The sequence below is a fragment of the Trichechus manatus genome, unplaced genomic scaffold (genome assembly GCF_000243295.1).
Source record: "Trichechus manatus latirostris isolate Lorelei unplaced genomic scaffold, TriManLat1.0 scaffold00122, whole genome shotgun sequence".
Lineage (NCBI taxonomy): Eukaryota > Metazoa > Chordata > Mammalia > Sirenia > Trichechidae > Trichechus > Trichechus manatus.
The window spans coordinates 4,793,540-4,811,218 of record NW_004444058.1 but is presented as its reverse complement, the minus strand read 5'-3'; the positions used below and the strand labels follow the sequence as shown (position 1 = coordinate 4,811,218).

At 50.9% G+C, this 17,679-nt stretch overlaps 1 protein-coding gene across 1 annotated transcript; it reads right to left on the bottom strand.

The window, feature by feature from the left end:
* Nucleotides 1–321: 321 nt before the first annotated feature.
* Nucleotides 322–4,622, bottom strand: LRRC25 (leucine rich repeat containing 25). The gene is made up of 3 exons (XM_004384497.2): nt 4,564–4,622; nt 3,254–4,062; nt 322–900 (listed from the first exon to the last, which is right to left on the bottom strand). The coding sequence occupies exons 2-3, from the start codon at nt 4,051–4,053 to the stop codon at nt 765–767; spliced, it is 936 nt and encodes a 311-aa protein (XP_004384554.1). The 5' UTR covers nt 4,054–4,062; nt 4,564–4,622; the 3' UTR covers nt 322–764.
* Nucleotides 4,623–17,679: the final 13,057 nt, after the last annotated feature.

Genomic DNA, 17,679 nt, shown 5'->3' with positions numbered 1-17,679 from the left:
GGGCAGGTTCAGGGCAGAGGGATGGGAGAGAAGGGTGTGGCAGGCAAGACTGGATCAGGACAGCCCCAAGCCCCAGGCTGAGGGTCTGGGGGCAATTGGGAGCCATGAACGGTGTGTGAGCAGGGGAAGGATACAGCTGATTTGTGGGTTATAGGGAATCCTGGAAGGAGTCTTGGTGGCACAATGGTTAAGTGCTCAGCTGCTAACCGAAAGGTTGGCGGTTTGTACCCACCAGCAGCTCCTTGGGAGAAAAGACGTGGCGATCTACTCCCATAAAGATTACAGCCTAGGAAACCCTTTGGTGGCAGTTCTACTCTGTCCTGTAGGGTTGCTGAGTTGGAATCGACTTGACAGCATCCAACAATTACTCCTGAAGATGGGGCAGAGAGAAGGGAGCAGGGTGGGAAGTCAGGAAATCCCCTCCGCCGTGAGGAATCCACTCTTCCTGAGCCAGCATTCTCATTCACCCCCCAGTGTTTATTGAGTGTCACCTGCATGCAGACAGAAGGGTGATGGCTAGGTTCACACATCATCCCTCCAGTCCCCTCGCCCGGATCTCCCTCTTCGCCTTCTGACCTAGCAGAGGGCCAAGGAGTAGAGTGAAGCCTGGAGACGGGGTTGCAGAGCCTCTCTGGGGCCATAAGGGTGGTCCCTCTACGTCCTCAATCCTCAGATGGGGAGACTGATGCCAGAGAAGAGCCAGAACTCTCCGAGTCACCCAGCAGAGACTAGGAGGGGCAGGGAGAAATCCAGATGTCACAGGCTCAGCGCCCGGAGACCACATACTCCTCTTCGTCCAGAGGGGCCTGGCCCAGCGACGCCAGGTTGCAGTAGATGGGCTGGGAAGTCTGGCTGATGCCCTCGTAGTTCATGTAGAGGTCATCCTCTGGCGAGTGACCCCTGTGGGGACAGACAGACAGAGAGGGGGGATTCAAGGGGCAGGGACATCAGCTCTGAGAGGCCAAGAAAGTTCAACGTGGGAGCCACCTCCCCTAATATTTACGGAGTGGGGAAATGTGACGCAGGGCAGCCCACCTTCCTCCAAAGAAGGAGTGACAGTGATGGAGGGAAGATTCTGTAGAATCAGCATTGTAATGCAAAAGTCCGAGGACCTTCACCCCATACAAGATTTTTTTCCCGTCCTTAAAGTTAAAATAGTTGCCGTTTTTTCCATTAAAATCTAGACTTTGGTTTCCTCTTGAAAAACCAGAAGCTCTGCCCACAGCTGCCAGATGAACACAAGTGGCTGGAGCCAAGCAGTGGCCGCCCGTGTAGTGGGAAACGTGCTCATAGATACCTTGAAGTAACTGACTTTATGACTCTGGTATAAAAATAAATTATGACCTGCAAGTACCACTAGGCTGTGTGACTTGGGGGAAGTGGTTTTGCATCCACAGAAGTGGTCAGGACAGTGGTAGCTCCTTCGGATTTCTAGCTATAGTAGGCAAAGCTCCAGACAAGAACTTTCCTGCCTCCAGAACATCCTAACCTCACCCCATACCCTATTGGCTCTGCTTGTAAAATACCACTTTGGGTAAGTGATAGCTACCAGTCATTCACACTTCAGTATGAATTACTTTGAACACCACAGCTATAGTAGGTGGGTGGGCAGGACCGGAAGTCAGGGTTTATTTGTCTCTCCATTTGCCTCACTATCTAATATTAGGCAAGTCATTCCTTTGCCTCCCTAGGCCTCTGTTTTCACAACAATCAAATGTAGAATGGAAATGACACATCCAATTCTAAGCAGAGTGATTTCGGAGTTTGAAAACATGAGTAAGGCTGGTCTTGTGGCTTTGTGAGCAACCATCCAAAACACAGGCTGCTGCCTTAGTGAGCCCAGGGCCTTCAATTGCTGACCACAGATCACTTCTGCTTTCAATTCATATTTGCATCTGCTTTGCATATACCCTCCTTTCTTTCCCATCAACAACCTCTACCGGCTTCCCTGCCTCCCCATGTGGATTCTGATGTCCAAACACAGCCATGTCCATGTCCCCTTCCTGCTTGGATCCTCCCAGGCTCCTCCAGCCTCAGCCCTCATGTCTCGCCTTTACAAAACTCCTTCACATTCAATTCCTTGTCTCTCCCACCTCCTGGCCTTTCCCCTGCTGGCCTGAAAACCTGAATTTATTTCCATTCCCTGATCCAATCAGAAAAAGTCGAGTTTCTCCCAAGCCCAACAAAATTGTCCAGAGGTGTTGGGACGTCGTTAGGGGCACAGATGACCTCTTTGGTATCCCCTGTGTGTCAAGGGCATCCTATTGGCGCCACTTGTTAAAACTTTCTTTGTTTAAGTGGTGCCTATCAGTGGTTCACACTTCAGTATGAATTACTCAGAACACATAAACTCTCCTGTTTCCCTTCTCAAAGCCACTGACATCAGATTCTTTGTTATCTCCCACATCCAGGACTTTGCGCTTGCTGGTCCTCACACTGGAAATTCTCTCCACTCTCTGAACCAACCATGAAAAGTAGTGCTCATCTTTTTAAGCACAGCAAAACATCTAGAGTTGGCACAGTTTTCTGGTGGGGAGAGGGACATAGACGACTTCTTTGGTATGTCTTGTGAGTCAGCGTAGGGTGGGAAGCTGTACCCATTTTGTGGAGGCATTAACAGAGTTTCAGAGACAGCCCTGGGTTACACGGGGTTTGAGGCCAGGCTGGCCTACTGCTGACCACAGAGCTCCTCTGCCTAGAGCACCTGCCTCCTCTCCCCCTGCTCTTGGCAGCCAGGACAGGGTTTGTGGGTCATGAAGGCGGAAACTTGTCCCATATACATAAACTCGCTTCATTCTTACCTTCAACACTACAAGGCAGGGGCTCTTGCTATCCCCATTTTAGAGATGAGGAAACTAAGCCCAGAGAGCTGAAGCTACTTGCCCAAGATCACACAGCCTGTAAGAAGCAGAGTAGGGATTTGAACGCCAGCTGTCTAGTCCTAGCACTTAAGCACCCTAGGAGGATACTTCCAGAACATCCTAATCCCACCCCATATCCTATGGGCTCTGCTTATAAAATGCCACTTTAGGTTACTGGTATCTATCAGTCAGAGTAATTCATTCTAAAGTGTGAATGACTGATAGATACCAGTAACCTAAAGTGGCATTTTACAAGCAGAGCCCATAGGATATGGGATGGGATTACTCTGAACACAAAAGTCATTGTAGGGGGATGAGCAGGACTGGGAATTGAAGTTTGTTTCTTGCCTCTACTTTTGCCTCACTAGAGGTGGAAGTGTGGGGTCACTCACCCATGTTTGGCCAAGTCGTGCTCCTGGAAGCCAGGCCCAGCAGCCTGCTGGCCCAAAAACATGTTCTCATAGTCAGAAGTGTGGGAGCTGGACAGGGTGACCACTGGGGACTTGGGGTTGAGGCCCTGACTGCTGTACTGTGGCTGCCAGCCCCAGTGGGGCCTGGAATCATCTTTGGTGGCCTGGGCTTTTCCCAGGCCGTGGCTACTGGCCACCCGGCACCTCCGGAGCCTCCAGGCCACCATGGGCCCAGAGATGGCCAGCCCAAGAAGCAGGCATCCACCGGCTACCAGCCCCCCGATGGTGCTCGGGGCCAAGCGGGGGGCACAGCTGGCCTCCAGGAAGGCGGAGAGGTTGCGCCAGGCACCCATGGCCACGTCCAGGCACTGCAGGGGCAGCTGGCCAGAGCAGTTGTCACTCCGGACCTTGTGCCAGACCTCTAGGCTACAGCGGCAGTTGGCTTTCAGGTCCAGGTTACAGCGTGCAGCCAGCGCACCATCCACATGGTCCAGTACGTTGCCTGTGACATCCAGAATCTGCAGCGTCCCCAGGTTCGCGAAGAAGACTGGCGGGAGCTCACGTAGGCCATTTGCAGACAGGTCCAGGGAGATCACTTTGCTGGCCAGCAGAGACTGGTTCCGGGGCAGGCTCAGGCCCTTCTTACTGAAATTCAGGCACATGTCCTGGAACTCCTTGGTCCAGTCCACGTTCCCCGAGAACAGCGCGCAGGAATATTCCTGGGTCCTTGCATCCTGTAGCAGCAGCGGCAACAACAGCACCCACACCAGGGCGCCCCCCATTCAAGCGACCTAGGCAGAGACACCGGAACCCAAGCCCAACCTCAGTCCTGTGGTCACCCTCGTTGCCACTGCCTGCGTTTATTATCATTTTTTTACAGCTCAGACTGCTTCTGAGTAAAACCCTCACCAGGTGGTTCAGGGCTCGTCTAAGCCTCAGTCTCCCTTTCTGGAGAATGGGTGCCTAACCCGCAGCACCTGGCCTAAAGGTCAGCCCTTTCCTCATTTCCCAGACGAAGCCTTTCTGGATTAGTCCACTTCCCCAACATTTCGGGCGCCCTCATTGGTCAAGATGGGACCATATGCAAATGAGCAGTTGCAGTGGAAAGGGCCCTGCCACTGCCCCCTCAACTGTTTCTCCCAGAACTGCGGGCACCCAAAATCTCGGGATAGGTGGGATGGGCTCTGCTGAAAGGTCTGCAGCTCTGGGTTCCGGCCCTCGCACAGAGCCGTGTTCTGGCACCTCTTTCCCACCTGCCCAGTCTCTTCTCAGCGGTGTGGGAGGGCTCTCACCTGGATGCAGAGGCCGGAGTGGCTGCACCCTCTGTGGATCCCTTGTGGTCTCTGGCTGCTCCCTCAGGCTCTGCACCCCTTGACTCAGAGGGAAGAGGAACTGATGGCCGGGCCGAGTGCAAAGAGGAAGAATGAAGAAGAGACAGAGATCCGCGCCCCGCCCACTGCAAGGCCTTCTGGCCCAGGGTTCTCGCCAGAGGGGAAGGGACGGCCTAGGGTCCTTCTTCCCTCTTGCTGGAAACCAGTGATTACATGTCCCCCATTAGCACCCGAAATGACAGACACCTCATCAACTCACTTCCTGGTCACAACACAGTTTATTCCCAACCCATGCTCCCAATTATTCATTCAACAAAGAGCACCAATGCTGGGCCCTGGCCAGGTGGTCAAGGAGCCCGAAGTCTTGGGAGGGGACAGAGCCAGACACAGACACAACTAGCAGTTTCAGGACTGGGCCAGAAAGAGGGACAGGTCCTGGAAACACTTCCTAGAGGAGAGGGCATTAGAGTTGGGGCTTCAGTGTCTGGGTAGGAATTTGCCAAGGATTCCCAAAACCTGCTTTTGGGTAGGGTAGAGTGGAGAGGTGGATTGCCTGGTCTCCTTGAAAGACTTGGAGCTTGCACACTTGTGCAATGATGCCTCCATGCTGGAGGGCGTGTGAGGAGGACTCTATGCAAGAGGGGACATTGAGTCTGGGCCTTGGAGGACAAGTTGCCGTGGCCAGACAGAAATGAGCACGTTGCAGATTCCAGGCAGAAGGCACAGCAGGAACAAAGACCCAAGAGCTTGACAAAGCATAACCAGATGGGCCAGCGTGGTTAGGAGTGGCTGGAGTAGAGAAACTGAGGCGCAGGGCTTTATCTCAGGGCAACAGTGAGCCCAGGAAGGTGTGTGAGCAAGGGAGGGGCACTGTGTTGGAAGGAAAGATCCTTCTGGAGTGAGGCTGGGTGTCTGGAGGTGGGAAACCTGGGGAGGAGGCCAGGCCAGAGACAGACCCGAGAGATAATGACAAAAGTGAGGTTGAGGAGGGAGTGTGTGCAGGGGTACGTGAGGAGGGGCCTAATGGGGGTCCCGGTATCAGACAGACCAGGTTCAAATCCATTCCAGCCCTGACACGCTGTGACCTTAACCTCTCTGTGACTCAGTTTCCACATCTGTAAAATGGGATAAATACTAAGTCTTCCTCTGGATCTAGAAGGCTAGGAGTCCAGTGCCCCCCAGCATCCCCTAGCTTCTTCCTCTCCTCAACCTCCACCTTCCATCTCAAAACTTGGGTGACCCCATGAGCTGAGGCTCTGCAGAAAGGCTGCAAATTCCCTTCAACCCAGCCACGGAGAGGCTCGACCTCACTCTGGCAGAAGTCTGCCAATCATGAGATATCGTTTGTTTTCACCTATCAGATTAGGATACCCTCAACGGTGTGGCCAGGCTGGCAGGAAAGGAGCACCCAAATTGCTGGGGGGAACTTCCATGAAGCAGCCCCAATGGGGTGGTCCCCCTGGCAGAGGTCATCAGAAATATGAGCGAGTGTACCCACAACCCAGCAGTTCCACTCCTGGGAAGTTACCCTCCTCCTACATTTGCATGTTTGGGAAATGACATGAGTATGAACGGATAAACACAATGTGGTCCACTCATACAAGGGACTATTACCCCAAAAACCAAACCCACTGCCGTCAAGTCGATTTCCACTCATAGGGACCCTATAGGACAGAGTAGAACAGCCCCATAGGCTTTCCAAGGCTGTAAATCTTTATGAAGCTGATTGCCACCTCTTTCTCCCAAGGAGCGGCTGCTGGGCTCAAACTGCCAGCCTTTCAGATAGCAGCTGTGTGCTTAACAGGACTATTACTCAGCCGTAAGAAGGAATCATGCCCTGATTCATACTACAACATGGATAAACCTTGAAAACACGATGCTCAGTGAGAGAAGCCAGTCACAGAAGACCACATAGTGTATGATCCCACTTACGTGAAATGTCCAGAACAGGCAAATCCATAGAGACAGAAAGTAGATTAGTGGTTGCCAGGGGCTGGAGGGAGGGGGTGGGGAACGACTGCTAATAGGCATGAGGTGTCCTTTTAGGGTGGTGAGAACATTCTAGAACTAGACAGAGGTGGTGGTTGTGCAGCATGGTGAATGTATTTAATGCCACTGATTGTGCACTTTAAAATGGTAGTTTTGGTGTTATGAGTATTTTACCACAATAAAAAAGAGAAAGTTGTTGTTGTTGTTTTAGGTGCCATCCAGTCAGTTCCAACTCATAGCGACCCTTTGTACAACCGAAGGAAACACTACCCAGTCCTGTGCCATCCTCGCAATCATTGTTATGCTTGAGCCCATTGTTGCAGCCACTGTGTCAATCCATCTCGTTGAGGCTCTTCCTCTTTTTCGCTGACCCTCTACTTTATCAAGCATGATGTCCTTCTCCAGGGACTGGTCCCTCCTGATAACATGTCCCAAGTCTCACCGTCCTTGCTTCTAAGGAGCATTCTAGCTGTACTTCTTCCAAGACAGATTTGTTCATTTTTCTGGCAGTCCAAGATATATTCATTATTCTTCGCCAACACCATAATTCAAAGGCATCAATTCTTCCTTGGTCTTCCTTATTCATTGTCCAGCTTTCACAGGCATATGAGGCAACTGAAAATAACATGGTTTGGGTCAGCAAAGTGACATCTTTGCTTTTTAACACTTTAAAGAGGTTTTTTGCAGAAAATTTGCCCAATGGAATACGTTGTTTGATTTCTTGACTGCTGCTTCCGTAAGCATTGCTTGTGGACCCAAGTAAAACGAAATCCTTGACAACTTCAATCTTTTCTCAGTTTATCATGATGCTGCTTATTGGTCCAGTTGTGAGGATTTTTGTTTTCTTTATATTGAAGCGTAATCCAAACTGAAGGCTGTGGTCTTTGATCTTCATCAATTTAAGTGCTTCAAGTCCTCATCCCTTTCAGCAAGCAAGGTTGTGTCACCTGCATATCGCAGGTTGTTAATGAGTCATCCTCCAATCCTGATGCCCTGTTCTTCTTCATATAGTCCAGCTTCTCAGATTATTTGCTCTGCATATAGATTGAGTAAGTATGGTAGAAAGATACAACCCTGACCTACACCTCTCCTGACTTTAAACCACACAGCATCCCCTTGTTCTGTTCTAAAGACTGCCTCTTGGTCTATGTACAGGTTCTTCATGAGCAAAGTTAAGTGTTCTGGAATTCTCATTCTTCGCAGTGTTATCCATAACTTGAATGCCTTTGCATAGTCAATAAAACACAGGTAAACATCTTTCTGGTATTCTCTGCTTTCAACCAGGATCCCTCTGACATCAGCAGTGATATCCCTCGTTCCATGTCCTCTTCTGAATTCCGCTTTGATTTCTGGAAGTTCTCTGTTGATGTACTGCTACAGCCAATTTTGAATGATTTTCAGCAAAATTTTACTTGTGTGTGATATTAATGACATTATTCAATAATTTCCGCATTCAGTTGGTCACCTTTCTTGGGAATAGGCACAAATATGGATCTCTTCCTGTTGGCTGGCCAGGTAGCTGTCGCCCAAATTTCTTGGCATAGACGAGTGAGCACTTCCAGGGCTGCATCCATTTGTTGAAACATTTCAGTTGGTATTCTGTCAATTCCTGGAGCTTTGTTTTTCATCAATGCCTTCAGTACAGCTTGCACCTCTTCCTTCAGTACTGTCAGCTCTTGATCATAAAAAAGAGGAAGAAAAGGCAAAAAAAAAAAAAAAACCACATGTACATGGTGATTCATTATAACATTGTTATTTGAAGCCATTGGAAACAACCTGAAGGACTGGTTAAATCAGTAACAGTTCACAGACTCCTAAAAGCAAAATTATGCATCTCTAGGAATCCCCGAGTGTTGCAAACAGTTAGCAAACACGCTGCTAACCAAAAGTACGGAGGTTCAAGTCCACAGAGACATGCCTCAGAAGAAAGTCCTGGCAGTCGGCTTCTGGAAAACTAGCCATTGAAAACCCTCTGGAGCATAGTTCCACCCTGACACACATGGGATTGCCAGCAACTGGTTAGGAGCTGATAAGAAAAGACTCATTCTTTCCTTCCACAAACATTCATTAAGCTCCTACTGTGTGCCAGGCACTAGTCTCAGAGCAGCAGATACAGCCATGGGCAAAATAGACTCCCTTCTCCCTGTGGGGTTTGTGGTTTCTTTGGCGAGACAGACAATGTACAAGATCTATCAGTAAAATAAGTAACACGCCAGGTAGTGGTGAGTGAAACAGACAAGTAAAACTGGGAAGGGGACAAGAAGGGGGGACAACTCTGTTATGAGACCATCAAAGAAGCTCTTACTGAGAAGAGGACATCTGAGTAAGGAAGTGATGGAGGGGCCATGTGAGGATGTGGGGGAAGGGCATCCCAGGAACAGGAACAGCCCTTGCAAAGGTCCGGAGGTTGGAGCAGATGTCACCAAGATAAAATGTGAAATGAAAAGAGCGAATAATAAGAGTCCAGATTTCATTTGAAAAAGAAACTCTGGGTTACACGCAGGAAACGAACACCTGTGGTTGCCTCTTAGCAGAAGGCAGTGGGAAGAGACTTTACCATGGTTTTAGAATCATATCAGATCATACGACTGTAAATCATTCTCAACAAATTCAGTTAGAAAGTGGAAACCAACCCACAGCCGCACATGTGACCCAGCAGGTGTTGAGGACCAGATGGAGGGACGGAGGAGCTCCAGCCAGTGTGGGTATGGATGCCGGAGGGTGTCCCCCACACCCCAGAAGGCAGCTGGTGGGAGGGTCAGTAGGTTCAGCCCCAGGGCCTCTCAGAAAAGGGGGAAATGGGGAAATGAGGAAGCGCCACACCCTCAGGCTGCAGAAGGTGGAGACATGGAGCCTGGAGTAATGGGGCCTGGAGTTGGGGTAGGGGGCTTGGGGTCTGGGGGACCATGAGTCTGAGAGACCTGAGGGCTGTGGGACCTGGGGTCTGGAGGTGGGGTAGGTGTCCTGGGGTCTGAGGGACCCAGGGTCTGGGGATCGGGGATCTGGGGGAAATGGGATTGGGGGACCAGGGGTTTGGGGTTGGGGGACCAGGGGTCTGGGGTTGGGGACCAGGGGTCTTGGGTTGGGAGACCAGCGGTTTATATGTTCTTCACAGCTTGATTTCTCCCTCCTGTTTTTATACAAAAGTCTCAAAGAGCGGTTAATGTGGAGGTGGGGGGCCCCATCACATACTGCCAGGATGGGGCAGGGTCACACAAGGATGGACTGAAGATGAAGACTTGATTGTGGATGGACTTGGCCCAGGACTGTGTTTGGAAGGTGACTCCAATGTGGGGAGAGAGAGACGGGACCAGACAAGCCCAGAGATAGAGAAGGGTCCTGAGAGATGAGGGAGATACAGGGAGATAAGGGACCCAGAGAATGACAGAGACAGAGCAGAAGCAAAGAAACGGAGGTGGAGAAAGCTCAGCAGAGAGTGATAAGGCCGTCCAGGGCTGCCCCTGTGGCCCTCAGGCCTCACCAGCACCTTCATCACCTGGCATTGCCCCGAATGCCCGCTCCAATGGAACCATCACCCACCCCTGAGCCCTCCCATGTACCCCTACACCAGGGCCCCTGAGTAACTGAGGCTTGGGAGGGTTGGGACCTTCCCGAGTCCCCCCGCCCCTTTGTGGACACACACCATACTGGCAGTTCAGACAACGTCATTTTTATTACCAGAGTTATAAATACATAGAGGAGGCTTGGGAGTGCAATGATTTTGGTTGTTAACCAAAAGGTCGGCAGTTCCAACCCACCGGCCGCTCCCTGGGCAAAAGATGTGGCAATTTTCCTTCTGTAAAGATTTAGTCTTGGAAATCCTGTGGGGCAATTCTACTCTGTCCTATAGGGTCGCTGTGAGTCAGAATCCATTGGAGGGCAGTAGGTTTTATAAATACATACGTACCCCTTCCACCAGCCATCCCCAGCCCTCTAGTCCCCAGCGAATCGCCCCAATAAATTAGCAATAAATATAAAAGACAAAAAAAAAAAAAACCCTGCCGTGGAGTCATCCTGACTCATAGCGATCCCATAGGGCACAGCAGAACTGCCCCACAGGGTTTCCAAGGCTGTAAATCATTACGAAAGCTGACTGCCACATCTCTTCTCCCACGGCTCGGCTGACGGGTTCGAACCCCCTACCTCTCGGCTAGTTGCCAGAGAACTTCTACGCCACCAGGGCTCCTCTTAGCAGTAAATAACCAAAACCAAACCAAAACAAAAAAACAGCCGTCCAGTAGATTACAACTCATAATGACCCAGCTAGCGGGTTCAAACCGCCAACCTCTCGGTTAGCAGCCGAGCACTTAAACACTGCGCCACCAGGGCTCCTTAACAATAAATAGAGTCATAAATACAGCGGTGTTGCGGACGGAGGACAGAAATAGGCACTGAGAAGCCTCTGCAAGCCCACTGGGCGGCCGCGGACCACTGAGGCTCCGCCCCTCGCAGGGCGCGCGTTCAAGCGCAGTGGCAGTCCTTAACCAGGATGTCGTCGTAGGGCGTAAGTGTCACCCGGCCGTCGCTGTCCCGGTGCATGAGCACCACAGGCTCGAAGCTGGCGGGCACGCAGCAGGGCTCAGGCGCGAAACCGGGATCCAGGTCGTGCAGGCGCGCCTTGATCCGCGCGTGCGCGTTGGCCGGTCGGAAGCGGGGCGGGCACGCGCCCACGCATGCGCGCACGTCCAGCTCGCGCGGCGCCAGCACCCAACCCTCCCAGCCCAGCTCCTCGAGCGTCACTCGCCGGCTCTGCACGCTGCAGCACTGAGCCTTCCCGGTCGCGCAGGCCTCCGCCGTGGGTGCACGCTTGTTGCGGCGCCTCCTGGCGGCGCCCAGCCGCAGGTGCAGCTCCAGCCGGGCCCGGGCCGAAGGCAGCGCCGCTTGCTCCGGGTCCGACGGCGGCGGCGACAGTCGCAGGCGCAGCACGCGCGGCGCGGGGCCCCCACTGGCGAGCAGACGCTGCAGCGGCCGCGTCACATCGCGCGGGCTCGGCGCCGTCGGGGACAGCCAGAGCAGAGCCCGGTGCAGGCGGGGACCGGCGGGGCGCCCCGCGGAAAGCACCGCTCGGGGGATGCGCAGGTTCACGTAGCCTCCAGGACCGAGTCGCACTGCGGAGAGGGAGGGAACAGGTCACGGCGGCCTGGGTGCCGGGCGTGGGCCCCGTTCCCGACACGTCAGGCCACATCCCGCCTCAGGGCCTTTGCACAGCGGCTCCCTCCACCGGGAACCCTCTCTTCCACCCCTTTCTCACCACCTCCCACCGCTCCTCCCTCCAGCCTGCCCTAACTAGGCAGCTCCCTATTTTATTTCCTGGTGGAACCTTTGTTTCCCCCCCCACCCCAGATTCTCAGCAGGGACCTTTGTCTACCTGGTCACTAGTGCCTGGCACACAGTAGGTGCTTAGTAAACCCTTGAATGAATGGATTTATGCACGATATTTAGAGAGACCTAGATTCAAACCCTGGCTCTGCCTCCTCCTTCTTCTGGCAGTCAAAATATTCTATTGATGCCGGGGCTGGGGATATAGCACCCAGCTCCAGTGCCCAGGGAAAATGTCTTCAGCGCTCTGAGGGTTTTTCCTCATCTGGGAAATGAGGACCAGACCTCCCAGGATCCCTACATCCCAGACTTCCTGGACCCCCAGACCCTTCAGACTCCCAGGGTGGCCCAGGTCTTGGGGGGTCCTGAGGATCGACGGCCCTGCCCCAGTTCTAGACGCAGAGAGGGCCAGCGGTTTACCTGGCGTCACACAGCAAAAGTAGGATTAGGTGGATTAGGGCGAGATTAGAGTCTCAGGACCCTCTCTCCCAATCCCTCCCGTCCCAGCGCACCCCAGACCACGCCTGGCCCTCTGCACCCCCGGAGCCTCCGTGGAGGGCGCGGGGGTGGGGAAATCCCCCGAGCGCACCTTCCGCGGGAGTCTTCGGCAGCATTGACCTCGATTGCGTCAGATTCAGAACCAGCTCCGACAGGTCCTGAAGGTGCAGCGCTCTTCTCCTCCTCTCCCCAACGGGCCCTTTGTCTGACATCGCCCCTCTCCCTACGCTCATCGGAAAGCAGGGACCACGCCCCCCCCCGCCCCCGCCCCCGGCCCCTGCGTTCTGCAGGCATTGTGCATCTGGTCTCTCTGGGCCTCAGTTTCCCCATCTGCGGTCGGGGAGGCGTTATAACAGCCCACGTTGGCTGAGCCCGGACGGCCCCGCCAGCATTCCCACCAGCCCGAGGGGGGCCGGGGCCTTTCTGCCCCTCCCCGCCCTCTGTGCACATGGGGAAACTGAGGCTCAGCGGCAGACTTCTCTGACTCGGAATCACTGGTTAGACTTGGGGGCTACCCGGGGTCGGGGTGGGGAGGTGTCTCCGAGATTTCACTCACGCTTGGGGGTCAGGATCCAGACAACAGTGGCGGTTCTGTGGTCAGGGTTTGAATCTTCCCAGCTCTGGTTCACCCACAGCCTGCCCACCAGGTCCTTGTAGCGTTTCTGCATCTCCCGGAATCTGAAGGCGTCCAGACCCGGCCCTGGGAGGCCAGGGCTGCCCGCCAGGACCGGGGGTAAGGTGTCCCCCGGCTGCAGCAGCGAGAGCAGCAGCTTGAGTAGCAGCAGTGCTGGAAAAGGATACAGCGGTGTCGGTCCCAGCTGGGACATGGCTGTGCTGGTTGTGCTCTGAGTTAGGACTGACCAGACTCTGCCGAGTTGGTCTTTATAGTCTCTGGACTTTGTCCGCCCCGCCTGCCCGGTCCCTCTGGCCCGCCCCTTCGTGCGGAATAAACACTCCAGGAGCTGCGGCAGGGCTGGGCCTGTGGGCTGCCTTGGAGGTGAGGATGAAGCTCCTGGGGAAGGTGGGCACATCTCTGAGCCTCAGTATTCTCGTCTGTGGAATGGGAACATCATACCAGTCTCCTGGACTGGTGGGAAGAATGATTTGGTCGAAAAAGATTTAGTAGTCACCTCCTAAGGTCCCTGGGTGGCAAAAATAATTTGCACTCATCTACTAACCGAAATGTCGGCTGTTCGAACCCACCCAGCTGCACCTTGGAAGAAAAGACTGGCGATCTGCTTCTCTAAATATTACAGCCATGAAAACCCTATAGATCAGTTCTGCTCCATAACACATGGGGTCGCCATGAGTCAGAATCAACTTCATGGCAACTGATTTGGTTTTTGTGTTTTTCAGTTACCTACTATGTGCTGATTTCCATAGCAACAGCTTACTAGGTGGCCTTCTTCCCCCATGGGATTCCCTCTCTCTCTTCTTAAAAAAAAAAAAACAAAACAAAAAAACCAAACCCATTGCGGTTGAGTTGATTCTGACTCATAGTGACCCTATATGACAGAGTAGAACGGCCCCACAGAGTTTCCAGGGAGCACCTGGTGGATTCAAACTGCCGACCTTTTGGTTAGCAACCATAGTTCTTAACGACTACACCACCAGCGTTTCCCTCTCCTCTTTAGTGAGGGTCAAAAGCCAAAGATGTTGGAAACAAAGGAAGAGGAGGAGAAAGGGCCAGAACGTGTGACCTTAGCAAGTCATTCCTCTCCTCCACATCCCTGTTTCTTCACCTGGAAAATACGGACTGAGACGTTCACTGGAAAGATGGTCAAATGAGGTGTAAAGCATAGGGCCAGGCACATAGTAGGTGCTTGGTAAACTGAGTTTTCTAACTACTTCTACTCATTTTTTTTTTTTTTTTGGGTGGGGGACTCTTAATCATTCTTCAAAACCCTACTCAAAAAGCCCCTCCTCTAGGAAGCTTTCTCTGACATTATCCTTCCGGGTGGAGCTGGGCTCTTCCCACCCTCATCCCTCCCTCTGGCCCAGCCCTGACCACACAGGACTGGACGTATCCGCGCCTGGCTCTGTCTTTTTCACTGGGATCTCCTTGAGGGCTGGGGCCAGGGAAGAAGCTACTCCAGGCCCCAATCCCTTGGCCAGGTCAGAGAAGAGATGGCAGGGAACTGGTGTACTGAGGGTTTAAGGGAAGGAGGGGGGCATGCAGGTTCAGCCAGCTGATGGTGTGGGAAGGGAGTCCCCCAGCAACCTTTTGACTCCTTGGATTTTTACTGGGGTGCCTGGATCTTTCTCCAGTACTCAAGACTCCTGGCTCCTGGGACAACCCCTAATGGTTGCTTTGGGCTTCCTGCCATCCTGTGGATGGGCATGGCAGAGTATGGGACTTGGAATAACAGTGTGACAAGCAGCTGTGTATCTGAAGTTCAAATTTAACTGGGCATCATCCTACACTTTATCTGGCAGCCTGCTGACCAGGGCCTCATTGCTGGTGAGACGGGGCCAGGAATTGAAACCAAGTCTGACTCCAGAGCCCTTCAGTAATAAAATAAAAAAAAAAGCTCTTTGGTAATAAAATAACACAGAAGCAGTAATAATAACCGCAGCGATAATGACTATAAAAGTACCTGGAATAGGTGCCCTCTGCTCCATGCCCTATTCTCCGGCCTCTTGCAAGCTTGGGTGGTGGGAACCATGGTTGTGTCCATGTATGAATAGGAAGCCGCAGCTCAGAGGTGTTAAGTGTTTCTGTCAAACTGGAACCAAGGGCCACTAGGTCTGGTAGCTCACAGCCTCAGTTGACCACCTCCTAGGACTGAATGCTGCCATGAGTGTCAGTTTGTTGTACTGTGGTGGCTTGTGTGTTGCTGTGATGCTGGAAGCTATGCCACTGGTATTTCAAATACCAGCAGGGTCACCCATAGTGGACAGGTTTCAGCTGAGCTTCCAGACTAAGACAGACTAGGAAGAAGTGCCTGGCAATCTACTTCTGAAAAAATTGGCCAGTGAAAACCTTATGAATAGGACCAGAACATTGTCTGATATAGTGCTGGAAGACGAGGCCCTCAGGTTGGAAGGCACTCAAAATATGACTGGGGAAGAGCTGCCTCCTCAAAGTACAGTCGACCTTAATGACGTGGATGGAGTCAAGCTCTCAGGACCTTCATTTGCTGATGTGGCATGACTCAAAATGAGAACAAACAGCTGCAAACATCCATTAATAATCAGAACGAGGAATGTACAAAGTATGAATCTAGGAAAATTGGAAGTCGCCAAAAATGACATAGAACACTTGAAGATAGATATCTTAGGCATTAGTGAACTGAAATGCACTGTTATTGGCCATTTTGAATCAGACAATCATATGGTTTACTATGCCGGGAATGACAAATTGAAGAAGAATGGCATCACATTCATTGTCAAAAAGAACATTTCAAGATGTATCCTGAAGTACAGTGCTGTCAGTGATAGGAAAATATCCATACGCCTAAAAGGAAGAGCATTTAATACGACTATTATTCAAATTCATGAGCGAACCCCTAATGCCACAGATGAGGAAATTGAAGGTTTTTACCAGTTTCTGAAATCTGAAGTTGATCAAACATGCAATCAGGATGCATTGATAATTACTGGTGATTGGAATGCAAAAGTGGGAAGCAAAGAAGAAGAAAATATGGCCTTGGTGATAGAAACGCCAGAGATCGCATGATAGAATTTTGCAAGACCAACTACTTATTCATTGAAAATACCTTTTTTCAACAACATAAATAGCAACTATACACAAACATCACCAGATGAAAAACACAGGAATGAAACTGACATCACACTTGAAGAAAGCAAAACATTATTAAAAAGACAGAAAAGAAAGAGAAGACCAAAATGTATGTCAGAAGGGACTCTGAAACCTGCTCTTGAATGTAGAGTAGCTAAAGCAAATGAAAGAAATGATGAAATAAAAGAGCTGAACAGAAGACTTCAAAGGGCGACCCGAGAAGACCAAGTAAAGTATTAGAATGAAATGTGCAAAGACCTGGAGATAGAAAACCAAAAGGGAAGAACACACCTGGCAGTTCTCAAGCTGCAAGAAATGAAGAAAAAATTCAAGCCTCGAGTTGCAATATTGAAAGATTCTATGGGAAAAATATTGAACGACGTAAGAAGCATCAAAAGAAAGTGGAAGGAATACACAGAGTCATTGTGCCAAAAAGAATTGGTTGACAGTCAACCATTTCAGGAGGTAGCATATGATCAAGAACCGATAGTATTGAAGGAAAAAGTCCAAGCTGCACTGAAGGCATTGTCGAGAAACAAGGCTCCAGTAATTGACGGAATACCAATTGAGATGTTTCAGCAAATGGATGCAATGCTCACTCGTCTATGCCAAGAAATTTGGAAGACAGTTACCTAGCCAATTGACTGGAAGAGATCCATATTTGTGCCCATTCCAAAGAAAGGTGATCCAACAGAATGCAGAAATTATCGAACGACATCATTAATATCACACACAAGTAAAATTTTGCTGAAAATCATTCAAAAGTGGCTGCAGCAGTACTTCAACAAAGAACTGCCAGAAATTCAAGCTGGATTCAGAAGAGTACATGGAACAAGGGACATCACTGCTGATGTCAGACGGATCTTGGCCGAAAGCAGAGAAGACCAGAAAGATGTTTACCCGTATTTTATTGACTACACAAAGGAATTTGACTGTGTGGATCATAACAAATTATGGGTAACATTTCAAAGAATGAGAATTCCAGAACGCTTACTTGTGCTCATGAGGAACCTGTACATAGAGAAAGAGGCAGTCATTAGAACAGAACAAGGGGATACTGCGTAGTTTAAAATCAGAAAAAGTGTGCATCAAGGCTGTATCTTTTCACAATACTTATTCACTCTCTATGCTGAGCAAATAATCTGAGAAGCTGGACTATATGAAGAAGAACGGGGCATCAGGATTGGTGCAAGACTCATTAATAACCTGAGATATGCAGATGACACAACCTCGCTTGCTGAAATTGAAGAGGACTTGAAGCACTTACTGATGAAGATCAAAGACTACAGCTTTCAATATGGATTACACCTCCACATAAAGACAACAAAAATCCTCACAACTGGACCAATAGCAACATCATGGTAAACAGAGAAAATATTGAAGTTGTCAAGAATTTCATTTTACTTGGATCCACAATCAATGCCCATGGAAGCAGCAATCAAGAAATCAAATGACGTATTGCATTGGGCAAATCTGCTTCAAAAGACCTCTTTAAAGTGTTTAAAAGCAAAGATGTTACTCTAAGGACT

Coding starts and splice junctions, on each gene's coding strand:
- LRRC25 (XM_004384497.2), bottom strand. CDS start 4,053: ATGGGGGGCGCCCTGGTGTGGGTGCTGTTGTTGCCGCTGCTGCTACAG. Junction 901..3,253: donor CACGACTTGGCCAAACATGG/GTGAGTGACCCC, acceptor CTGTCCCCACAG/GGGTCACTCGCCAGAGGATG.